The sequence below is a fragment of the Cherax quadricarinatus genome, chromosome 10 (assembly GCF_038502225.1).
Source record: "Cherax quadricarinatus isolate ZL_2023a chromosome 10, ASM3850222v1, whole genome shotgun sequence".
Classification (NCBI taxonomy): domain Eukaryota; kingdom Metazoa; phylum Arthropoda; class Malacostraca; order Decapoda; family Parastacidae; genus Cherax; species Cherax quadricarinatus.
This window is the reverse complement of record NC_091301.1, coordinates 20,210,560-20,237,092: the sequence shown is the minus strand read 5'-3', so window position 1 is coordinate 20,237,092 and position 26,533 is coordinate 20,210,560. Positions and strand designations below refer to the sequence as shown.

The window sequence follows — 26,533 nt, the reverse complement described above, 5'->3', positions numbered from 1 at the left end:
AGTAATTATTTCTTCTAGTTTTCTTGGCAGTATATTTCTGCACTGCTTAGTTTAACAGTAATTATAATGCAAGGAAATCTTTCCAGCAATTACTGTAGTCGCAGACTGGAATGGGTTACTTCAGTATTTTGGATTCAAAGAAATACCATTTCATTTATTAACAAGAAAAATTCTCTTTTTATTTTTTAACCAATTGCTCCATAAAAATTGCTTTGCAACCACTTCCGCGATTCCATTAGAAACATTGACTTCAAATCCACAGTTTTCTGTATACAAAAATGATTGTAAGGCTTCAAAAACCACTCTCAGGATAACATTAAAGTTTTTATAAACAAATGTGACTCAGTGGCAAGAATTTAAATAACAGGAATAAAACTTTAAAACTACACGATTACCATTGGAAGAAACTCAATTTCAACAATAAAAACAATTGTGTAAATTCTATTATAAATTATTTAAAAACAGCGCAACTATCTTTCTACACAAGTATTCTTAAAACACTTCGACAACAAAGTTATTTGTTTTCATGAATATGGTTAATTACCCGTGCCAACATGGTGTATCCAAAAATTTGGATAAGCAAGAAAATATTCAAACCAATTCATATTTTTATAGCTCAACAGAGTCGACAAATGTTAAGATTTAAGCTATATACTCGAGATCATTAAAATCACTTTACATCTTTAGTACCTCTTGAAATTTCTAACATTTTGTATTTGCTAATTTTCATATACAGCCCCTCTTATTCTCATCTCCAGCACCTCAGCAGGTAGCTGAGGTGCTGTTTGTTTCGAGTCTGAGCAACTCTGACCGGCCACAGAGATCCTGTGAACCATTTTCTCTCCATCGGAGATCATCCAGGCCTCCAGAGTCAGTTTTCCTGGCACATGAAGTTCTCCTTCCTTCCTGAATCTGTGAATGTAGTAGAATGTTAAAATTCAAAACTTCCTATTAAGTGTACACTGGGTGCAATATTAGGTTTCAGTTTCAGCAACTTAGCACTAGGGAAATTTAACGTTCATTTGGACTTTGATAAACTTTCCTTCAAGCTCTCACCTGTGGATGCCCTCCTGACAGAACCAAGTAACAAGCCCGTTACGGTTGATCACGTAGAGACAGACCTCTCCTGTAGGTATACGGGAGAACTGAGCTTCCTTCGGGAGATCGACCGGCAGCTCCTGTGCCACGAAGAAACTAGGATTGGTCGAGAGTAATGTAGCCGCAGCAGCAGTCTTGGAGCTACCCAAGTGACCGAGTAATTTAATACCCTTGCCAATGATCCAATCCAGTCTGAAAAAAAAAATTCACGTAAATTACGAAATCTGTATTAAATTCTTCTACAAACTGATATTTGTTCTGAGAACAAGTCTAAATTGAGTCAGTAATTTTTATTTTAGCTTCAATATGTTAACAGGTACATTTTAATCAAGTTATTTTCCCTGATATAAGTGCAAAAAGAAAAATTGCTGCCTAGTTTTTTTTTGTACTTTACCCCATGTCAAAGAAAAAAATTACCAGAAAGTGATGACAGTTTGGTAAAATGCCTAAAAAAATTTACAAATGACTACTGAAAATTAGTAATTTAAGAAACCAACCTCATTACCTTAGTCTACCAGAAATCGAGTGATTACTTCACTTACCTGTAGACCACCACTTTGCCCCCTCCATCACCGTGAACATCCTCCGAGAGCGCCACCATCAACAGATCAGCGTTGTAGGAGAAGAGATGCACCCACACCAAGTTCTCCAGCAGCAGCTCCTGCTCAGGAAAATATCAGACATCAAAAATGATTGTCTAAGTTGTGAAACGATCCATAGGCAAGTTTTGAGATAGGAAGAGTGATTTGAGCTGCATGATCATTTAGTGCACCTGGTATTAAAAAAAAAAAAGATGCTTGCGGCAACATACAAAATAAAATAAAATTTACTAGCCCAAATAATAAGCACAACATTTACCAACACTGACTCCACTATACTACCACTACCTCTCTTCCTTTCCTACTACCTTTCTTGTTCCGTCTGTCTGCTGACCTATATATATACCCCCCCTTTCCTTTTCATTAGTGTGACTTCGTAAATGGTCAAAGTCGGTCCGAAACATCGTCGTGAGTTCCTCTCTCCTATGTGCGGGTTATTTGTGTAGTGTACCAACACTGATTAAAATAACAGCATCAGTTATAAATCTTATGATAAAACTTTTTAAACTTGCACTATCCTTACAGGCAACCTTGAAAGGCGTCGTAGGGTACAGGATCATCCCCAGTAGCCGAGGTCCAGCAGCTGGGAGCAACTGCTGCTCATGATCGGCCAAGATGTGTGAGCGTCTTCTTACTAGCCTCTGCAAAATGTCTTCCCCATACAGCGCAGCAGTGCACTGTTCCTCTTGTGCACCACACATGAGACTTTTGGGAGCCTCTTCAAATGTGACTCCAATATTACAATAAAGTGGGCAGTGTCAAATACAGCCCTATATGCAACCTAAGTTTTTTTTTGGGTTGCCTTGCACCGTCTCGCGTGTCCAAACTTCTTGCACCTTGGTTTGTAATGGGAAGGAGAAACTGCTTTGCTTTCAGGTCTCTACACTCACTACGTAGAGGGAAAAGATTCGGTTCGCCCAATCATAGGTTCAGCGATTTAGTGTTCACCATAATACCCACCTTAATCCTTCTAACCTGATGCATATCAGTATTCAGAAACAGAATATCATACTCGGGTTCGAGCAAGTAACAAGACACCGTCAAGATCGAGTCAAATAATTTACGGCAGACACCACCTCCACTGGGTCATGATACAAAAGGAGGGTACAATACTACCTAGTTTCATAAGTTTATCACCAGGGTTTCCTTAGAAATCGGACGGACGTTAGGTCACAAGATCTCTAAAATGTGCCTCTAACTGCCGCTTCATACTCTACTTTTAGCTAGATTGGGTTCTCGCGACATACCCAGAGATAAACCAAGCTACAATCAGAAGGAATGTCAAACAGCAGGAAAATGAACATTTTTCCCCTGCCCCTTTGCAAGAAGCAGAATGTTACGAAAGGGTATAGCAAATATATCCCTCCCCCTTTTCCCTTCCCTAAGTGAGCCAGAAAGACATTGGTGGGAGTCCCTCACTGGCATCAAAGAACCTCCCTTGAGGTATAAACAAACTTACTGAAAATATCTGGAACCTTATTTTCACACCACGTAGGTTATTGCACTATATATTCCTCAAGAAAGTGATCATGAGGCCGACTTCATTATTTGCGCTTAGTTTCTTTGACAAACTGTCAGAGGTACTTGCCGAGTAGTATCCCCTCTACACATCTTGACACACCTGCACCAGGTAGAACTCTGCGAAAGCTTCGTCGTAAATATACACGTAAATGGAGCCAACAGCCTGGGTAGAGTCTCCGGAGTCAGCCAAGGCCATCAGTGTAATGATGCGGCCAGAAGGATCACGGTGATGACACACACATACCTGAAGATGGTAAACACTTTAGCAAACCCGAACACTCAATAGTATACCCAACATTCATCAGCACACCCGGAAGAGCTCATTAGTAAATATTTATCACAAGTATAACTGTTCCTATTAAAGCAAGTTAGTGACAAACATACTGTGTTAATTACAATATTTAAAGGATAAGCTAAATCCGCAAGAATACAAGGATCATAACATGCAATTTTATTGATAAGCTATTCAACGGCTTCAAGGAACTATCTTTGTGGAGGTGGTCAGTGAGAAGGGATGAAAGAGGTAGTGCAAACATTCAGTAAAGTCTTGGGGGGGGGGGGGAAATAGCAGTTAGATGTTTAGACGTTATCTTAGTGCTGTATGAAATCTGACGTGCAGATGTATGATCAGCATCCACTTACGAGATATCAGAATTAATTTCTGGCCAGAGAAAAATAACAAGCGAAGATGTTAAAAAATTTTTTCGCACGTTTGTTATTGTGAGCGAATTTTGAGAAAAGATTGAATGTACATTGTTTACGTGATTGTAAAATGTACCTGAAAAATATGACAAAATATAAAAGCACATACACTTATCAAAGACAAAACTAAATTAAAAAGGGTTTTATTGCCTTTCTTTCATGGAAGAGTGGCTTGTGATGGCCTAGATAATTTCTTTACGAGAAGAAAGTGTTCAGTGTGAAAAGAGCGATGGAACCAGAAGAAAAAGCTTTGGTGATATCAAACAAAAGTATATGGGAACATAAGCTTTCACTGATCAGCTTGTAAGTTCACAGTGCCCATGCCTACCACTTTAATTATACATTACATGTATTCTTCACATATGAGCAGTTGGGGGGGGGGGGAAGGGGATGCCCACGTGCTGGCGAGACATTACACCTTAAGATCAATGTGAATACAGACTGCTATTGGTAAGGTTGATGGTACCAACTCACTCACTTTGGCAGGGTTGCGAGTGTGAATGCGCTGTCGTTCAAAGAAACTGTTCTCTCTCTCGCACATGAGGACCGTGTCTGTGCCACGAGCCTCTACCACCACCAGACACGGCAACTCGCCCATCATTACCACCTGTACAACACAGAGAAGCTAAACAAAAAAAAACAAAAAACTGATTATGTGCTGCAGAAGCTTTGTACATAGTGACACTGTCCCCAGACTAACACCTTAATTTATTAACCGTGTTGGAGAGTGCACAGTACAGTTAGAGATCCGTTGACTTTCCTGATTTGAGTATATATACCACTGAAATATTTAAGTTAAAGCTTTACATGTAATTTAAATTCAACAGGACGCACTTGTATCTGTGTCATCTCGCAATTAAATAATTCCAGCTTCTGGTCACCTGTATTAGTAGCACTGAAAACTCCATTAGAAGCTTACCTAGCATCATACTTTTTTTAAAACAAATGCTGCCTACTTAAATGTAGTAGAAGTGTGCGACAGAACTCACCTGCATATCTGCGACACCTGGCATCTTGAAAGATGTGATTTTGATGGCACCTTGGGAGATCAACTGCCACACTTGGACGAACTCGTCTCCCATGATATGGTCACCATGAAGAATCTAAGGATTGAAATATGCCAATGGTTGTACTAGTAATTAAATGAAGAATAGGTAAGTGGGGTATGTATGCGTGGTGTGGTTGTGTGTGAGGAGATAGGGCAGGGAGGGGGGGGGGAAGGTTCATTGACACTAGCGCATTCACCTGCACACTATTCGAGAAGACTAAACTAACTTTAAAGTATTGTATTCACAAATACACTGATGTGATGAAAGGTTGTGGAGTTTTGTGGGTCAGAGTTATGTCCCACATGGGTCTATCAGCTGATCCATTAAATAGTTACGCATCCGCTGGCCTTCCAGAGTTCGGTTTTACACCGTAGAAGCTGATCACAACAGTGTCTTAACATTATTCCAATTGCAGGTGGTATTTCGTGAGAAATATTTAAATCTCTCTCCGGTCTTGTTCATACAAGTCTTTCAGTGTATACAGAGCATGTAACTTGTACACCGCCAGCCAGGAATGAATCAATGGAGACATGAACACAGATCTATGCTAGTGCCCACATTAGCACATTAAAATTATCAATTTACACATTCCATAAATGTTCATTAAACTGGACCTGTAAAAATTAAAAGCCACAAGAAATCTTTTTGAACTGTCTAGTGTAACCAAGCCTAAAAATAGCTAATCTAGGCATTTATGAATGTTAAAAAATTCTTGTAGGTTGATTTATTGAAAAAAAAACAGGCAGTACACCTACACTTTTCAAATTATTTAAAGAACTTTAAATAATTATTCCCGTGATCACTTAACGAAGAGAAACTAGCTCTTACATGCAAGTTGTTCGTATCGACCTGGGGTATCGTAGGTGGTGTGCTGGGGTCGTAGCGGCAGGCGTGACCCGTCACTACGTACTTTTGGTGATTTGAGGTGTAGCTCAACACACTGCTGGTACAGTTGCCCTCCAGCGTTATACCTGCCGAGTAGAAACTTTTCCGACATTTCTTATGCAATTTAAGAGCCTCTCCCTGAACCGGAGACTACCTGCGTCCCGTCATGTAGCTTGCTGCCCCCCCCCCCCAGCTTAATTCGAGAAATGCCTTGCTCCCCTCTACCAAAAAAATCAACTGTCGTTTATATTGTATATCTTTTCTTTGGTTCCTTTAACACACAGTAATCTATTGAACACTATAATAAAAATCTGATAGTTTTTCTTTAAAGCGTGTATGTGTATAGGCACAAAACCCGTAAATCACAAACTTATGACAGTTTCTATCTGACTTGGGGGCGCACACAAGCACGAAGAGTCATCATATATACAAGAGAGGGAAGGGCAGAGAGTAGAACGAGAGGAAGTAGAATAATTTTAGTAAATACAGGTACAACAATGGTAGGTGGAAAAAAAAAAAAAAAAAAAGTGGTATTAGGACAAAAACCCAAGGAAAAAATACCCGTAGAACAGAACCCACCTAGGCAGAAGAAAGGAAAGGCAAAGAAAATTTAATAAAGGAGAAGAGATAAAGCTCAGGCCAAATCAAGTGTGTTCTGAAATTTGGAACATTTGACAATGTAATGAACATCTACAGAGAAAGCCAGGACTAAGATTCTTATTTGGAAAGTTGTGTACAAGGGATGCTTCAACAGGATGGCGTCTGTGAAGACTAGGAAGGTAGCGAGTTTTGGCAGAGGACCAGTTAATAGGATGACTGGTCCTAACATGATAAAAAAGATTATTATTAGTGTCGGCAAGTCTAACACTGTGTTCTAAGTCTAAGAGAGCGGCCAGTTTTTCCAAATTGTTGGAGAGGACAGAAGGAAAGGAAGTAGACTCCTGAAGTATTGATAACAGAGGTACGAACTAGATTACTGTGTAAAGTTTGATGTCTAAGGAACTGAGTTACTAAGATTTAGGAGACTAAATATATATGGAAGGTAAAGAACAAGATTTCACAGTAGTGCTTAAGAAATACCGTTTAGCATGTGATTAGGCAGTTTATAAAATCTGAAGGGTAGCCAATTCGAAAGAAAGAATTAGAAAGTGAAAATTTTCAAGTCAAGAAATTGAGATGTGTCAGATGCGGAGGACAAACTTTTCTTGACAGAAGCATAAGAAATGTAGAGTGCGTAAATACACACGTTTGCGCTCGCGTTATATATAGTTCTCATATTTTATATAATAAATTTTGTACATATACAATATACTCTTGTAAATGTATACATTACATTCAGTACGTATATGAGTATTTCAATACAATACAATACAATACAATACAATACAACACACACACGCGCACGCGCACTAAAAAAACACAAACGTACAAAAAGAGAAACGGCCAAAACAAAAATCACTGGCAAACAAATAACATGTAACAAACTCAAAAAGCACACAGGGTCGGAAGGCTAAAAATCTTTCAATCTCGTATTGATTTCCTTACTTATGCGTCAAGAATGTCCAAAAGTACGACTAAATTAAAAGATCAAACGAGTTTACTTGCGACAATGATGTAATTATCGGCAGAATCTTTACATAACATCCAACGCTGCATTTTTACTCTTAGGTTAGTTCGTACCTGTCTCCTCGTACTGGTCAGTGAAGGATTCGTATTTCAGGATTCTGGTATGGCCAGGCACGGTGACGAGTGCCAGGTAGTGCGAAGCGAGGGTTACAGTGTTACTGGTGCCAGTGAGCTTCCCCCAGGGTAACCACAGGGGCACTATCCTCTCCGTCACTTCCTTGAAGCTCTGTACAGAGCGCCATCCCCAGTACTCCATCACCCGGCCTGGTCAGACGAAGGTAACCTCCTAATTATCATAGTTATCAGTATACAATTTTTAGTCTTGCATACAAAATTACATCTGTGTTAATGATTGGAACTATTCAAAATAGTCTATAACAGAATTTCGGTATTTCTGTATTGCAAATTTGGCAAGATGTCTTTTTAACCTCAGAAAATTGGACTATAAATGCGATCAATTCATTGTTTGTGGTGTTTAGGAGTAAATGGGTATTGAATTTAAGCTGTAACCATATTTTGTCGAAGAATATTTAGTTTATTTTTTTAAGTAGTTCCGTTATCAGTACAAAAATGTGAATCCACTTCAGCTTTTCAAAGCCAGGGTTATGGTTCTAATTATAACCCTAATTTTTAAAGAGGTGAATCGGAAGGCCTGTCAGATGACCAAAAGCCCTAATGTCGGGTCATCATGCGAGACACTTCAGGAAACACTTGTCCTGTTTCCTGAAGTCTTGCCAGTCCTTAGGAACCATTATAGCTAAATGCCACGTTATATTTCTGTCACTGAGCGCAATAATTTTACATTATATCACGTTAACTAATGACGGCTGCCTAATATCTACCGTACGGATTAGGCTTTTGCTTACTCTACTAGTTTCAACATTTTTTCATTGTTATTTACTGCGAAATTTAATTATTTTTGCTCAATAACAGTGCGCGTTTATAAACATATTTCTAACCTATTTTGGGACGCTGAATTCAAAACAAATTAGTTTTGCTGCAAAGTTTGTGAAAAACTATATGTCGGACGATTTCACCCAGAGCCATCATAGCGAAGATATACAAGAGAAAGTTTATGAGCGGTTTGAGGGTCGAGTCCTGCTGGACACTTGAGTAGCAGATACTGAACAATCTAAAAAAGAAAAGTATGACAACTGAAGTAAACCAGGTTTGCGGGACCGTGAGGAAATATTTATGTACATGTTTATAATGAATTTCCGTTAATATTAGTTTGCCATTGTGTACACTACATTTATTAGCTATACATAATTTATTACCTATGATTGTTAAACAATGTGTGGTTCAACCTTCAATAACTAAAATAGTGATAATTAAAAATCTTAAATCTTAAGCAGTGCAACTCTCTCTCCTCTCTACACTTTAGCTTTTATCTCAGTTCGCTGGAAATATACATAATTTACAAAGTCAGGCGATTTCAGTGCGACCTCATTAACAGCAATTAATTTTTCTTTCTTTAATTAAGCAAAGACAAATGTCAGGCACTGTCGCTGAAACAGTGCTAGAGCTAGTTTTCTCCTCTGCTAACACGCAAGCGAGAGCCTTTATATCATGCATGAACGTTCACAGGTAATGGGATAAAAAAAAAAACCTGAAAGGATATGATAACGGCAAACCATGGGTGGAACGTGGTAAACAGGTAAGTGTTAGTAAATGAAATATTTTCAACTATAAATTAAACTTAAAGGCGGCGTCACACTACAACTATGATCACACAAATAGAATAGAATAGGATACGAAGAAAAGCAAACACATTCCAGACCTTTCACAATTCTGTTGATGCGCCGATTAAAGTTGTAGGCATGCAAGTTGGCTTGCAGGAGAGGATTCAGGTTGTACAGGCTTTCCAGCTCGCCAGATATTGCCTTAAGCAGATTTATGTCCATTACACCATAGTTGGCAGACAAGAAGATTACCAGCTCCTTGAAGTGCACCGGCGATGACACGCTGTTGGGACTGTGCAGGTGGAACTGTGAACCAAAGTGAAGGCCTTTTACGACTGATGTCAATGTTTTTTTCCCCCCTTCCTTCCAGCTCACCCCTTTCCTTTTTTTGCACAAGCGAGGGTGTTGCAGTTCTAATGAAAAATTTAATTCAGCTTAGCCCTGCCCGGTTTATCTTGGTCCGGCCTAAATTGAGTGGGGTGTTGCTGTTCTCAGTGTCATGATTTTCAAACTGGATTACACTATTATTGACGACAAAGTGGAATCAACACTTGTCTATGTTGAAGTGTATCCCACGTGTACACAAGGAAACAGAAATTGGAAAATAAGATTGATATTAATACTCCCAAATGAAGTAGTAATTTACATACTATTGACTACTCCAGTTGAGAGTCTATATAGGAAAACTATTCAGACTCCCAACTGGCGTCGTCATCGCTATGTAAATTTCTAATCTATTTGGGAGTATTAAAATTTATTTTCCATTGCTGCTTAATTAACTATGTGGGATACCCTTCAACATTACTGTGTAGTCGCATGCATGTCACACAAATTGGGAGATAAATGGTGCAAAGCAGACAAATAGTAAAAGGCAGCTGGAGAAAGGAACTTAATGAGAAGTCTCAGTTGTGGACGGTTTTCAGCCAATTGACTGAAGCAGCCTGTCCACAGGCGAAACTTCTCAAAGTTTCTCTGTAGCTGTCTCGTCCAAAAATTTTCCCAACCTTTCCTCCTCTGTATCGGATAGGCCGTCCTAAGAAGGAGATTCCCACTTAAAACTTACTCCAATTCTACTGGAACGAAATCTTTCAAGTTCTTGGCTGAATAACCCGTAATGAACTATATAGACTCATTGCCCCTCCTGAAGACTCCCAGCTCAGGCTGGGAGATTTCAACACTGACCCATCCTGCATGATTAAATATAAAACTAGTTTGATAGTGGAAACCCATGCCGTCATAGAATTGGGTAGAAGAATACTGCTAATATATATTCAGTTTTGTTAAAAATCCTTACTAATTTATCTTCATAAAGTTAATGTTTGCTGTATAGTTAGTAAGGATTCAGAGATTCTGTAGTTAAAGTAATATTAAATCCAGCTTTGCTTGAATGAAATCTATAAACCTGTCTTGTCTAAAGATAAGAGGTATAGCCAACCATAGCCTCATCAACCAACTGAGGTCTCCCAGTTCAGGCTAACTATTTTTATGCTTTAAAACAGTCTTGATTGATGGTATATGATAGGGAAAAAATTTGGTTTACATTTCAAGGATGAAGGAGTAGGGTTAGTAGTAGCGCCATCAGCAATAATTTTCACAGAATTGATCTTGGAGGGGTAGGGATGCCATGGTTTTATTTTCAAATAAGAACAGCTTCCTTATTGACTGCTTTAAACATTCAGTATCTAACGTTACCAATTTACATCAACTGGCTACTAACGTGACCAATTCTCTAACGACGAACAAGGAAAGTAAAATCATCTCAAAGTATTTTTCACATCCATAAATCTGTCACAGGCAGTGTCAGCAAATTTAGAGGAATTGGGTATTTCCACAATTTGTGCTCAAGGATGCTGGGTTTTTAGACGAGTCACCCTGTGGGGAGCTGCACCACTCGAGAAGAGGCTCTCCTAAACTGAGGTAAAAAAAAAAATCAAACCCTAACATTGCGCTAAGGTGACCCAGGGTCGATGCGAGGTGGAGGAGTGCCTGTAAGTGTGATGGGCTTTATCAAAAGTGGATAAGACTACTTCCCCTTTATAGATAATCTTATCGCCCACCTTTCCCATCATTCTGGCACTGTACAAGTTTTACAAGTGAAGCATTAACACAAATATAATTCATTTTCCACAATGTATCGTACTGGACAGGGTAGCCGCAAATTGTGGATGATCAACACAAACCTGTCTGTACCAGAGATCAGTCAAGTTGAGCGCGTTGAACAAGCCATCCCTGGCCGAGAGCTTCGAAAACTTCGCTCCAATACCTGCAAAAGCCACACCTGTCATCTCGACTAGTGCCTGATAGTATTAGTCATTTGATATCGCATTTGCTAGACTCGTTCTGGTAAAGGACAAAAAACGAGGGAAAGAAGTGAAAAGGTATGAGGGATGGAGAGAAAAAGACGAGATGAAGTTATAAAATGGAGGAATAGCCGTGGAGGGAAGAATCGAGTCGTCAATTATACAGCAATGCAACTAAAGGCATGGGACATTAACTGACCTTGTGGATTGGTGATAGTGAGGGAGCCCGTCATAGTCTGGTTCTTGGCGCGGGTCAGGAGGTTAGCCATAGTCACCTCCACGCCGTCCACCATGCCATGCACGCTGACGCGTGAATATTACCAAGGAATGAACACTAGACTAAATACCCATGATTCACACTAACACAAAACAAATATAATTTCATAAATTAAACAAATAAGCCTATTTGAAAATGCACAGAGGTGTACACAATAAAAGTTACTCAACATGTGACTGATATTAGTTTTTTTTTTTTTAAATTGCATAGCCTTAAACCAAGCCTCGCAAATTTTAAATATCAACAAGTGGTTTTTCTTCTGTGTATTGGCACCAAGACTTGAAATATTCCAGTCAGTGGCACAGTAAGTTGACATCAGGCACAGGGTCAAGTTTAAACAAAACTTTAGCGAATAATAACATCCTAAAATAATTAAATTATTCATGTACAAAAAAACTAAGATCCATCTTCATCACGTAAAATACTTATTATATTGCAAGTCCTACCAAGGTTGCCATTTTTTAACGTTGCTTTATGATGTCTGTACAATCAGTCATTTGTCAGTCATCCAGGTAACCTGATAATATACGATTTACAACTAACTGCATGATCCTTCAGTGTTATTTGCATGGTTGTATCTGTCTCTTGCTATTATCTAATTTACTTTTGTATAACTGATATCTAAATGTTAGCAAAATTTCAAGTAGATTATTCAGTCTAAAACTTATCCATATGTAGAGTCGGGGATAAAAATCTTTTTGGTGATAATTGGGATCACAGGAATATAGCTACTCTAAAGCTCTCGTAACTGTCAGACGACCCAGTGATAGAGTAAAGGGAGGTCAGGAGGCCGTTCAAACTTCAACACAGCGTCGGGGCGACCCAGCATCCACTTAACCAAAGCCACTTCATTTAAAAATGTACATGCACAGGACAAAAAAAAAATCCATATCTTTCGTCTTAAAAGGGACCCTGCACACTCCTTCAGGATTTTTCGGGCAACAGATGCATAACATCACTGCACCAGTGATTAATGAAAGTGATGCCAGGGCATTATGCAGCTCAGCAATAAGTTTTAGACTGTGGCACTGAACAAAAGGAACTTCGAAGGAATGATTAAGGCACGACTGCATCACTGAGCACCACAATAGTCAAGGAAACAATTACAAGTTACTTCAGAAGAGCATTATACATTTTCATCCACTTGAAAGAATTAACGAACTATTCTAAGAAAACCTGATCCGAGATACAATCACGTAAAAAAATTGACTTAAAATTCCGAAATCCCTCCTGCATACTGGCAATTATTAAAACCACGACAAAAAATAAGTTCCATAGCCACACGTGACAAGATACATGCACATGACGGATGGGGAGGGGGTGATGCAGGAGCACCTGCACCCAGGTAGCTATTTGCGAGGTAGAGGTAATGGGGTAGAGTACACCCGATCTTCAGTCTTCTCAAAATGAACTTTCTGGCAAGAAAACTACCAGTTACATCAGCTCACTCCGTTATTCTGTTGTCAGCTCTTAGACATGCCACCTACCTCTCGAATAAACGTACTGTACACTCCACACCTAATCTTTCATACAAATGTTCTACCGAAATATCAATGAAATCTTCTGAGAACCAAGTCGACAGAATATTGCTTCAAAACAGTAAATCACAGAGTAACTCACAGCAGCGTGGGCGTGTGTCGAGTGTTGCGGATGGTGTGGCTGAAAGTGGTGAGGCCGGGAATATGACCACACACGAACTTGTTGAGCCACAAAGCTAAGGCGCTGGAAACGTCCACACCCTGCACGGTCCTGCTGGAGGTGTGGTCGAGCATTAGGCTACGATGTATAAACGAACTTTCACACGGGGGGGGGGGGGGGAATGCACCAAGAAAAGAACACGGGTTGCTAAGAATGCATGGGTGCCCAGCAGCTTCATAGAAAGCAGCAAATATCCTTTAAGAACAGCGAGAGACATTCTACTAATTAAAGCTAAACAGGTTCATTTGATATTTTCGCAAAAATATAGATTTACACATTTGAAGAGGCAAAGGTAAAAGGAATAGAAAAAAAAAGTCAAGAGGACCAAGAAGCATCAAGAAAATAAAGACCCAGAAAATTAAGCTGATCAGTAAAAGATCGTTGAAAATAATTCAAGATAAAACTACCAAGAATACGAAAAAGTCGTGGAATAAGATAAGAGGACCAGTAACAAGATAAAAGGACCTCTCGAGTTGAACGTTGTGGTCTCCCCTGACGTTGGCGTCTTTAGTGAAGGTCTTGTAAGCGTGCACCTGACACGGCTCACTCTGCAGGCAGAACCGCGTCATCCTTTGACCATTCACAGTGTCCGTAGCCACGTTCTCTGAGGGAAGAGAAGCAACAAGTGTGACAAGTTATGAAGCGCTAAACCCGCGAGCCATTTACTCTAAGGATTACAATAAAGCAATTAGGAGAGAAAAAAAATTAACCACCCCCCTCTCCCCAGACAAGCAATATATATGTAGCTTCATTCTCAAAAATTAAATCCAAACATTAAATTATGCTAAATCTGATTTATTGCTAAAAAAAAAAAAACAGGTTAAAATTTCCCCGAAATCTAGATAAATACGCAGTTCATGAAGGGAGGTGGACAGTGTCAGCCTCTAACACTAAAGTTTATGCTGAAGAAAGTCGAATTATTTTTTTAAACGCCGAAGAACAAAAACACACATCCAGCTGAACCGATCATCTGGGTCAGCAATCATGGAAAACCCTGTGAATGTGGCCCAAAAGATTATGGCAGGTTATTGTCAGTACATTATAGAATATTCACGTGTTCATTACACCCTGATATTGTTTGGGCACTAAAAATGTCCTCTTGTCAAGTTTCATATCTGCCACAAGTCTTGGCAAATTTAGACTAAAGGTTAAATATCTCCTACCACTTATGCCTAAAAACATCTGTGCTAAGTCAGGCAAAGACGTGGTAGTGACACCCAATCAGAAAGGCCGACTCGCATTCACGTACATTTTAGGCAGTGCCTGCAATCTTCGCTAGTAAAACAACTCATTATTTTCCAAAGCAAACAGCGCAGATTCGTTGCAATAACTGCATAAGAATTTCAGCATCACGAAATTAATCAAAATTACTGCTACGACATCAGCGGGCACTCCCCCCCCCCACCCCATATTAATCCCGCACAGATGCGACGCCAAGCAGAATACTAGCAGTGAAATCTTCCTCGCCTTCTGATACAAGCAATCGACGTTATGTTTATGCATTTGGAATGAGGGGTAGGATTTATAAATTTAATCATCTCTTTCCTTAGCAAGTCTGAATAATTCTTACATATACGGAAACTACCCTCAGTAGTAATTCTGATTACACAGTTTGAAAGGGAAAACAATGACTTGTCCGCATTTACTTGCGGTAGCTTATACTATGACAAATCATCTTCACACCTTGATACGCGTGCAAATTTGAACATTGATTTGGCTTGCCGACACCACGCTGCCAGAAGTATGTTGGTTGTGACTTAAGTCAACTTCTTTGTAGCAATTTTTTAGAGATTAAAAAATTACGTTGGGGAAACTGCAAAAGTGACTGAAAAATGAGGACAGATAGGCCCTACAGAGCAACCATTGTTAATTATTAAATCTGCCCGTTGGCAGGGAGGCGGAGGAAAAAGACTGAAAAAACGCAAGCCACGAGGCCACTAGTTTTCAACCTTTTTTTTTTTTTTTTTTTTTTTTTTTTTTTTTTTTACATCTTATTCTGTGGCACTCTTAGTCAATTTTGTATTATAACTATTTCCCCAGGAGTACTTCAGTACTAATAAAAATACACATGCCCGTCTGCTACACGTCCCTTACCACCCGACGCCAGTATATAAACGCCAACTTTCCTTCATTGTTTGCGACTACGGTGATCAACTCCAAGGCTGAGGGACTGATTACCTCATCTTTTGTATATAGTTCTTCTGTCTTCCAATTATGTCCTTGAATTTGTATTTATGAAGCCACAGGTTGATAATGTCTACAACAAAGATACCCAGATGTTGCACTTTTGTCTAATTTCCATCTTCTGTATCTTGTTTTCTGATATTTGGACTGTGACTGGCAGATTCTTAGGTGGAATATTGGGCAGATGTACCTCGACCGATTGTAGTTCTTGTTTTTATGTCTGAACGCAACGAAAATACCAATTCTCACAGGGAAGCTGTGGAAAATTGCATTAAAATTATCAGAGGCTTGCGCAACTTAGATATATTCATTCTTAATCTTTGTACATAATTCGTCCGGAGGCACTTCCTTATAATTTCAGACTGCCATCATTACGTATTCCAGTTAATTATTTTGCGAGGCTGAGCTTCGACGGGTTGATACTGGGAAATATTACCGATTTTCATTGGCAGGTACTTCAAGATGCTCAAAAATCAATGGCACGATCCTTCATTCTCTGTTGCAACATGTGGGAGCATCCATGCTACCTTCCTTCACTTTGAAATCCCAAATTAATTTATCTCTGAAGAACATTAATTTAGCGGCACCAATGGACACTAGCACACAAGGGCGCCGCGGCACCCTGGTTAAAAAATTAAGACTTCGCAAGGTTGACCTGGAAATGCCTAAAATTGTTAAATTGGCTGCAGCATCTCCATGAAGCACGTGGGGGAAAGCTCTTACCAAACTTAGCTAAAATCAGCCACAGCTCACCAACTTTAAATTACCTGTCCACCTTGAACCCCGGGGAAAAATCAACTTTCTAAACCAGCTTGACAGGTTCATGATGAAAGCTTGCTTAGGTGAAGCCTGGCGATGGTGCGCTAGGGGATGGCAGGGACCCCTTGGTGTATCCTGGGAGTATAGCAAAGACCTGCAGTGCACCTGGGACCCCTCCCCCTCCTCCAAGTAGAGCGCCTGGAAATCCCCCTCCCCCCTCTTGTAGTGTCTGGAGATAGTGGCAGGAACACCTTTTAGTGTGTTCGGGGATAGTACCTATCTGGATAGTTGTCCGGGGATAAGCGCCCCCGCGACCTAGTATAATTCAAAATTCGAAGAGCACTGACCGTTTAGACAGTTCAGACATGGCAATATATAAAAAAGACGAAAGAAAAGGCAAAAATTCAACTACTAGCATGAATAAAACAAAACACTCACATTTAAAATAACCAGGGTCACTTAAAAATAAATGGTTATCATTACTTAACTCCAAGTTAAGACCATCTCTCCAGGCACCACGGCAATTATAAACACCACGAGGGAAGCGAAGACGGCTTAAGTGGGGGCAAACAAAATGTGCTTCCCAGTCAGTTGCATGCTAGAAGCTACAGAAGGCAGTAAAGTACATGGGTGAGGTGAGCGCATGTCCAGTCTTCAGCTTATAGTTTCAAAGTGACTTCTGTTCGAGGGTCAAACACCCAGGTTCTCAACCCACTATAACTTGCTTGCTAGTCTGTAGGGCTCACCAGGCTTGCCACTTGGCAAGGACATGTGTGAATATGGCCCATGAAGACAAGTAGACGGTAGAACGGGCGTGTTGTAGCAGTCTTTGCAACCGCCCATTCTTTTTTCAAGAGACCAACATCGCTGGGGGTACCAGCAAAATTCTTCATCCTTGAGCTGAGCGTGGAGACGAGCAAACCATTGTTTGATCTTTTAAACTATGAAATGACAAAAGTACGCAGAGGGCCAGTGCAAAATCTCCTGACTAACATCGTCTCTAGGAAAATCTAACATCTACGGATGCAGTTACTTGACAAATATGAGAACCCAAACAATTTTGGCATTGTAGACCGAGCTCGAATTCCAATAAGTTATGTACGCCCCAAGGCATCTACCTCTTAAGATGCAATGAACTTACCCATAACACGGATGTTGTTGAGGTTATAATGAGCAGTGATGTCCTGGGCGTCTCCCTTTGTCAGGACATGCTGGAGGTCACTGCACTGCTCGCCGTTCATCACATTACACTGTGGGATGGCAGCATCATATTTACTTTTCTAAGATACTGTAAATAAAAATGACTAAAATCTTATTTTTAACTCAAATCTATGATGTAGGCAGTAGCACCAGAGCCTATGGATAAATGTTTAGAAAATTTATCATGAAAAAGAGTAACATGAGCACACTTTCATTAAATTTTATAACTCCCTTATGAAGTGTATACTTTAACAATTTATGCGTTGTTGTACTTAAGCCGATATTCAAGAAATGCTCAAAAGTGAGCATTGATTGATTGTAAATGCCAACTTCCAAATGCAGTCAAAGCAAATAATGTACTTGAAAATTTGATTTTCTACACTGAACAAAAGTTCTAAATTAAAATTTATTATTTTACTCCTGTGATGCTCAAGATGTCTGCGTTGAGAAGAGAACCAACATCCACATCCTGGTGGACATTTACATTTTTTTTTTCTCTTAGTCTGAAAATTTCACCACTTACAGGACATTAAGTCCTTTGGCCAGGCCCCCCCAAAAAAAAAAACACAACTTGTCATTATGCTGGGAGACTATGTACTGACCACTCAAGGATTTTCCAAGCCACAGAGGAAACATTGTGCCAGGTTCAACAAAGCGTACTGGGGGTGAGCAGACAGTTCAATAAATGGACTGAACAAGTGATTATGAAGCATGTACAGGGTAAAGTTCTGATGTGAATAAAAGATTCTCTTGGCAACTTGACAAGTCTTCAGCGAAGATGGTGGTTGCAAAGCCAGCCTTCAGCAGGCAGTTAAGACCTTTATCCCAGAAACAATAAAATAAACCTAGAGATAGTTGGCCTGGTACTTTGGAGTTCCCACTTTAAAATTACCAGTAACCGAAAGTTATCACAGGCATTAATTACCGTCAGTGTGTGGACGTTGAGCGAGTTGATGGTGAGGTTCTGGAAGTGTATAGCATCCACTAGTTGCTGGGTCCCTTCACATGGTCTCACCAACATCTGCTCCTTCACCACCTCCAGGTTTATTGCGTTGGTCTGGCCAGAAGTTCACACGAACCAAGAAAGGAGAATTGTGAAGAAATCAAGAGAAATTTTATAAACATTTCTCAAACTTACTTAGGGATAATCCTAGTTTAAAACGTTAGGCAAGTAATATTATCAGTAAAATACATAATAAAACTGGCAAACATCCGCTATTTAAAGACTGGTATGAAGAGTCAGACTGATAACATTGTAAAAGGTTAGATTTAAAAAAAATCTTGTTAATACGAAACTAAAATAGTTGATAAAACTCGAATGGATTACTTTCAGTTATCAAACAAGAGCTTTAGCAACCTAAGAAAAGTGTAGAAAGAGTTGGGCCATGAGCATGAACCCAGCATTTGGGAGACGGAGGAAGGGAGGCAAGGATTCAAAGATATACTACCAGAAAAAAAAAAAACTGACACTCAAAAAAAATAGTCTGAGAGCATTCCGCATATATACTGTCAAGTTACACGAAGTATTTGCTATACAACTACACAGGCATATTTTCTGCACAAATAACCTGCATTTACAGGAAAACGAATGAAGTTGTGGTCAGACACTGACCATGGCCAAGTCACACCGACTTGTCTGTGGTGAAAGTTGGCCCAAAGCCTCATTTCTTTTCCTCTAAGTGCAAGATATCTGTGTACTGTTTGAACCACGGTGTTATGACTATTCTGTGCACTCTGCTTTCATCTTACCGTCTCGCCTGTGTTTATGTCGGAATTTTGTTACAATTGTGGTCTTCTTAATGTGTGAAAGATGTTTATGAATTGCATGCATTGTGCATCTGGTAAATTATTAAACCCTCGTTTAGCGCCAGAACCTCGACAATTTAGCGCATTGTGATCTGTGTCTGCTAACAGCAGTCCGGTCTCTGGGCAGCCGCCTGTCTCCCCCCCCCCCAAAGGATGTCTTATGAAGTTTGATATTTAAAAAACTTTTGTAGATCATAGTTCTCAACCTTTCCCGAGTCATGATCCACCTGGAAACCTCAAAAAATTTGAAGTCTCCCCCGACAAAAAACCAAATGCGAGTGTTAAATCAGACTCCATCATAAACTATTTGTACCCTCTCATGGACATTTCATCAAACTGTAAAATACCATCTTTGAAGTCATTCAAGAATAACGCGCATGTGTAGACTCCATTCAATAAGGCTGAATAAAAGATGGCCAATTAATATTTTTAGACTGTTTAGAATATAAAAATTCTGGACGTAATGTACGAAATTATGTACAAATGCTGCGAATAAATATAATTACAAGTAATTGAAATTTATATTATATTTCATATAAATATTTATGTATACATGCCATTTTATTTTAACTCAAATTGCCCCCTCCCCCCTATGGGTTATACGCCCCACGTTGGGAATTGCTGATCTAGATAATTTAGTCTTCAATCTTGAAATACAAACCTCCATAGGCACCCTTGGCAAAACTTAATAAAAACCACAGTACCAGCATGGACAAATCTGCACGCTATTATTAAAGTAAACTCTTAAAATAACCCGCATCGGCTGGGGGCAAAGAAATTTAATTTCTAAAATCGATTCATCAAAATTTCACTAAATGTTTAGGCTGCTGTTGGTTTCCCTCAACCGTTCTGATATCTTATGAACTGAAAGGCACCAGACTCACCTTGACTGTAGTAATGTGAAGCCCCGTCATCAGCCGCAGCCTCAGCGGCTTCCTAAGAGTAACGTTGTGATCCTTCATCCAGAAATCGCTCACTGCTTCACCTGCGATGCTGTGCTGACCCAGATGCAACACGTCGCCTGTCACGTTCTTCACGAATCTCACAGTACCTGCAGGGAACAACCTTGATTACTTAACCTGACCAGGTGGGTTACATGGCCACTGATGGCAGGCAAGATGTGCCAGATTGAAAACTTACGTGCAACATCTTGTCTGTATTTTATACCATTCTTGTACAAACTGTCAGACACTGCAACATCATGAAATCTTGGTTCAAAGGTCATCTATACGACCTTCACGGCTACTACATCTACAACTTGCCCATCCCTTTGGGTATGTCCTACTTCCACTGGGGAATCTCGCCTACCAATGATTATGCCCTCGTCTGCTACCCGTCTCAATCCACCTGACGTTAGTATACAAGCTCCAGCCTCCATGCCTCTGCTCCAGAATCTTCAAGACTACGGTACTTTTCACACCAGCGTCAAGGCTGAGGGACTGATTAGCTCATCTTCTGTATATAGTTCTGTCTTCAAATTATGTCCTAGAATCTGTATTGATAAAGCCACTGGATAGCGAGACTTCTACAATAAAGATACCCAGATGTTGTACGTGTGTCAGTTTTCATCTTGTCGGTATTTAATATTCTTATACAATGTGCCAGATTCACTATGCACTTGAAAATAAAATTTCCCAACTAATGCTTGCAAAAAATACAATATTTCCAGGGTTTGGCTTGGTTAGCAGAACCCTCGGGTCGCATACCAGAGGTCCGTGGTTCGATCCCTGGCACTACTTGACACTTTTGCACGTATCCTTACACCTGTACACCTAGAAATAGGTAGGTACCTAGGTGTTAGTCTACTATTGTGGGTCTCATCCCAGGGGGGAGTTAGATATCTTAGATAAGAGGGCTAGACTGAGACGAGATTACTAGACTGGACTGACTACATCTACTCCAGGTCGAGGGACTGATTACCTCAAACTACTTATGATCTTCAACCATTCTTTTTTGTATTGGACTAAGGAAGCCACTGTGTGGCGAAACGTTTCCACAAAGATACCCAAGTGTTACACGCGTGTCTAATTTGTTTGAACCATTTATCTACAAAAGCCATGTATATAACTATCCTCCACAGTCGCCTACATATAAGAGGAAAAAATAATGTTTTCCTTTAGTGATCAATAATTCCGCCTAGAGAAGAAAAAGTGAAATTTATAAAGAGGGATCTTTGCTGCCGTTAACATTTCCTTAACACACAATTCACTGGTTAGTCTACTGCATAATTAAAAAGACACTATTGAATTGTTGTTAGTTTATCACGTTACTTTGCTACAACTAAGAATTTTAAAGTATTCATTTAACTAAATCTTTAAATTTAAAAAATACCATTAATCTTTAGCGTTTTTAAAGACATTTGGCCACAGAGTGAATCTAGGTCGACACCACTAATGCCGTGCGTCGCTAGGAAGCTGCCAGTAATGGTGACCGGGCCGAGGAAGATCTTGGGAGAGGCGAAGACGACGGTGGAGTCAGTGTTGTTGACGACAGCTTCCTCAGACAGGTCCCAACCCTGTACGCGACCAGAAACCTGCACCCTATGCGGGGACTCTACTTCATCTGTTTAAACAAACCAACGAGATAAGGCATATTAACTTTACATCAAGCAAAAAAGTAATCATATAGCACCTGGAAAATGGCAGGTTTGATTTAAAGAAGGGTAATTCCAATTCCTTGGATCAAGAGCCTTTCACCAGCATTAAGGGGTTTGCACTCGCAGCTTTCCCGAACACCTATTCTCAAAGTTCTAGAAATATATATACACAATTTAAACTAAGTTAGACTAATTAGTAACATGCAAGTGAAGTCGATCTATTTTACCTAGCACAACAGAGGAGGATATTAGAGCAGGTTCTGTGACCAGGGCGGCAGAGTTCCGGAGGTAATCCAGGTCAGTCTCTTGAATCTTGACCCCTCGTGCTGTGTTAACCTTATTCGAGGTCATCCCGGCAAGAGTCACATAACCTGTGAAGTCCTGGTCAGTATTTTTCAGCAGCCAGCCAGAGTTGTACTGGTCAGCAGTCACCTCATCAAACGTGTCTGCCAGCAGAAATTAGTGTTTCAGCAATGAATCACGCCTACGACAGGTTTAGAAAACTAGTAAATTTAGACTAGAACGAATTTAAAGACCAATGGTTCGAAGGTAAACTGGTGATACTTCAGGCACACAAGCTATGGTATATATACAGTTTCACACTACGTGAAACTAGTCTCAACTGTCAGGTTACAAAGTTATAATATCAAGTCTTGTAAAAAGTATTTTACCAAGCTATAATTTATACATATTCTGTATTTACACACACATTAAGTGCCTTTCGACTACCTTGAAAGCAGGTAACTAAAGACTGAGCACGAGGTTCCTCACCTTTGAAGTGTAAGTTAGAGACGAAGCAGAATCCGGCGAAGGAAACCCAACCATGTACAGTGGCATCTTGGTCTTTGTACACCACCCGATCAGCCACTCTGCTGCATCAGATACTAATTACCATCTCCCTGTAAACTTTTATCTTCCTATTTAATGGTTTACCGGCATCCTCGAAAATTGTGGCGTAATTTTTTTGTTTGCTTTACTCTATCTGGTACATATGAATTTACTACACATTTGTTAATGTCGAAGTGCTGCCCAAAATCTTCGTGCATGTTACTGGCTTTCATTGCGCTTAACGGTACTTTATCTACATGTAAATTACACAATGTTCAATAAGCAAAGAAATGAAATTTTGAATTTTGAGAAAATATGGAAAGAACAGATCACATTCAAACATTTCATTCTTCTCTTAAATGAAGACCGACAGTTTAGTATATAAACTAAAAGTTAACCAATACCCAATTATTAGGTGCAATAACAGGACTAGTTTAAATTTAAAATTATTTTGTTGGATTTTTCCGTTTATTAAATGGATTTTAGAAGACTATAGAATTGAGCGATTATATAATTTTAATGCCATTAAAACAAGCATTAATATTTTTCCGAAGCATGTTTTTTAATTTTTCGAGCCTTAGTTTATGCATTTGTTTTTTTCAAAGGTAGATATGAAAAGTATGAAGATCCTGTTGTAAACTTGCCTATGGAGGTCAATGACGTCAGAGTCACCCTGGAGGCCTGTAACAGTGAAGCCTCCAGAGTTGAAGTCTCTCAGCGCCACCAGCTGCCTCACCATCATGCTGCCGGATACCACCTGCACATCACCTGACAATCCAAGACTGAAATCACAACTTTTTCTGCAGTAAATAAAAAGGACGTAACTGTCCGTTATAAACGAAAGTCAGCTTTATCCATAACTACGAAATTCAAGCTGTTCATATCGAAAAAAAGAATTATATTATTGCATATTAAGTAATATTAAAAGAAATTTAGACTGACTTTTGATATTATACATCTTAAATTTCTCTCAGGCATTCTTCACTGCTATTTTGTACAAGACTGTTTGGTCTCCAGCCGTAATAGAGATTCAAAGTATTTTATGAACAGATGTATCTAATACATGATCTCGAGTAACAAAAATTTTTTGTCACAGATCACGTATTAAGTGCGTCATCGAGTTTGTGCTCTTACTTGGGTTCTTCTTGAGAGAGTGATGGAAGAGTGCGGTGATGTTAACACCGTTGATGAAGTCCACCTCGAGGTCTCCCACGTTCACTCCATTTCCCCTCCCAACCACTACCTGGAACCTCTTCCTTCCTGCAGGTGCCGGGGCAATCACACTTGCAATTACCAGGAGTTTTAAGAGAAAACCGATGTTTCCCCGATACAGCTAAAAGCTAATTACTTTCAGTTTCCAAGTTTACTTAGTATAAAAAGGAGTTAAAACCATGAACATTAATTTTAAGTTAATCTTTTATGTTTACTCATTTTTTCTTTAATACAGTGGAGCTTACCGATGCAGGGAGAAAAACTCGATTCTCACCTGTAATCACAGTCTGCTCATTCAGAAGCACTAGGTCTCCCAGGGACACTCCTGCCACTCTGCAGGTCTCACAGTCAATACTGCTAATCGCCACAGAATACAAAAAGGGAATAAACAGTTTTATTTAAAAGCATACCTGCTAAAAATTCGTAGACATTAATCAAGAAGAATCAAGATAAAAGATTTGATACGTTCAGTTGTATAATTTGGAAAGCTACGAGGGAAGGAGACTCATTACCCTCTACCCCAAGTACAACACAGAGGAAGATGTCTAAAAGGAAAATGAGAAATATAAGCACCCGGTAACCATCTTCAGTCCCGCTACATCGAAGATGGTGGTATGTTAAGGAAGCAATGAAACAACGGCTTTGCTTAAACGATCATTCAGCATTTTGTTCAACAAAATGATATGATAAAATCGAACCAAAAGGCTAAAATAATTTACAATCAGACACCAGTCAATACCTTGACTGGAACAATACACAAATAACCCGCACATAGGAGAAAAACTTGTGACCTCGTTTCTGATCGAAACGTCAAGTTAATCTCTCATGCGAGTGTTATTTGTATACCAATATTCACTCACGTCCTGCAGAATCCTGGACAGCTTATAGTTCGTTTTTACGATTCATTAACCCCCCCCCCTTCCTTCCCCAGTCTCTCCAAGGAATTATCGCTTTACATGACCCATCAAGGCTGAGGCAGAATTAGGACAGTTCTATACAGCAGCGGCAACAGTTCAGAGTATGTGTGGGAGAGAAACGCCTTAAAACTCACCTCAAGGCAGCTATGTTATGGAAAATGACAGGCGAGATCAACACCTGGTCACCTGAGCGAGCAGTCTTCAATACACTCTTGTTAAAGGCAACCAGGTCAATATTGTTGACTGTTGACTGTATCCTCACGTCGCCCTTAACTATCATATCGTTCTGGAGAGGAAAGGTTGACAATATTGCATGGTGTCACCAGTACTATATTAATTTAGTAATATCCATAGTAACGAATCAAAAGTATATGAAAGAACTCACCATGAAAATTAAGGGCAGGGAGAGCAGGTGGTTTCCATGAAGTGTGATGTAGGAGGCAGCAGGTAAGTTGTTAATGAAGCCAGTTTTCACTTCCCCAGCTGCCTGCAATACCCAAAACATTGCCCAGAATATACACATACTCATGTTTTAAATACTGAATTCAACGAGAAGCAGTACCTTCAATCTAAAGACTAATTTGCTTTTGTATGAAGCAAATTTAAAGACATTTGCTTCACATATTCAGCCTGCATGTAACAGGTGGGATGGGAGTGAGACTAACTCCCTTAATGAACTGAGGACTGACCAGTCTCTCAAACGTTGTAAGCTAAGGAAAAATTCCTGAAATCTACTAAGAGCAAACTAAATTAGTGACGGCACCATAAAGTTTGGTGCTATCGTTAGATACTGCGTGACATTTATCGAGTGAGGGATCTCTGATCAAGACATTACGAGGGAGAACAAGGTACCACTCAGCATCCACCTACTCTTGGCACTTTCAACTCACTGTGACGGTGGACGAGAAAGTGAGCGTGTTTGGGAGGGTCTTGACACTCAGGAGAAGACCATGGCGTTGTATCCGGCCAACATCAACACCGTTCACAACAGACACTCCCAGCCAGCCATCGAAGTCTATGTTCCTCAACCTTTTCATGTTGGACGCTGCATCGAAGGTATTATTTTCAAATAATAAATTTACACTAATATTTTTATCATGCCAAAAGTGTACAGACTATATGAAACTTTAAATTATTTAAACTTCCCTGAATATTTGAATCTATTTAGGGAAGGAATTTTTGTCACTCCAGTTTTCAATATTTCAGTTTGTTTACTCATACTGCATAATAATTTAAATTTCCTTTTATATACAATAAACACATAACAGGTGTGAGCAAATTACCTCCCATTAGCATAACATACTTAGCAACAAAGCGTGTGAATCAGCTGCAGCTAACAGTTGCGTCCATGTGGTTCTACATACTAAGTTAATTCTGTTACGAGCCAAAATTTATAACCAAATTTTGGAAAAAAAAAAAGTGGCTGTGAATTATTATTACAGATCTGTTTATACTGCACCATTACTTGCCAACTTACAGTTTTTTGTTTCCTGTAAAATGGAATCCTGCAAATTCTTTTCCAATTATAATTCAACATTAACTTTGCGATCTTACCCAATACTTTAAATAAAACATGGCTTGCTATATTGAATGA

The 26,533-nt window shown here is 39.5% G+C and overlaps 1 protein-coding gene across 3 annotated transcripts in view; it reads right to left on the bottom strand.

The window, feature by feature from the left end:
• Positions 1-307: 307 nt before the first annotated feature.
• Positions 308-26,533, bottom strand: part of LOC128705982 (uncharacterized) — a 75,821-nt gene continuing 49,595 nt past the window's right edge. Inside the window, exons 22-46 of one of the 3 annotated variants that reach the window (XM_070083690.1) lie at positions 25,830-25,984; positions 25,325-25,426; positions 25,074-25,225; positions 24,297-24,379; positions 23,945-24,070; positions 23,455-23,578; positions 22,754-22,854; positions 22,210-22,428; positions 21,718-21,948; positions 20,271-20,437; positions 18,506-18,637; positions 17,522-17,630; positions 13,903-14,041; positions 13,360-13,488; positions 11,662-11,765; positions 11,343-11,425; positions 9,261-9,468; positions 7,535-7,744; positions 5,798-5,940; positions 4,910-5,023; positions 4,399-4,527; positions 3,319-3,462; positions 1,641-1,759; positions 1,057-1,290; positions 308-912 (exon numbers count right to left, since the gene is read on the bottom strand). In XM_070083690.1, coding sequence (XP_069939791.1) covers positions 720-912; positions 1,057-1,290; positions 1,641-1,759; positions 3,319-3,462; positions 4,399-4,527; positions 4,910-5,023; positions 5,798-5,940; positions 7,535-7,744; positions 9,261-9,468; positions 11,343-11,425; positions 11,662-11,765; positions 13,360-13,488; positions 13,903-14,041; positions 17,522-17,630; positions 18,506-18,637; positions 20,271-20,437; positions 21,718-21,948; positions 22,210-22,428; positions 22,754-22,854; positions 23,455-23,578; positions 23,945-24,070; positions 24,297-24,379; positions 25,074-25,225; positions 25,325-25,426; positions 25,830-25,984 — 3,650 coding nt within the window. In that variant the 3' untranslated portion in view covers positions 308-719. The remainder of the gene's footprint in view (positions 913-1,056; positions 1,291-1,640; positions 1,760-3,318; positions 3,463-4,398; positions 4,528-4,909; positions 5,024-5,797; positions 5,941-7,534; positions 7,745-9,260; positions 9,469-11,342; positions 11,426-11,661; positions 11,766-13,359; positions 13,489-13,902; positions 14,042-17,521; positions 17,631-18,505; positions 18,638-20,270; positions 20,438-21,717; positions 21,949-22,209; positions 22,429-22,753; positions 22,855-23,454; positions 23,579-23,944; positions 24,071-24,296; positions 24,380-25,073; positions 25,226-25,324; positions 25,427-25,829; positions 25,985-26,533) is intronic. The other 2 variants (XM_070083692.1, XM_070083691.1) reach the window with 2 other exon arrangements.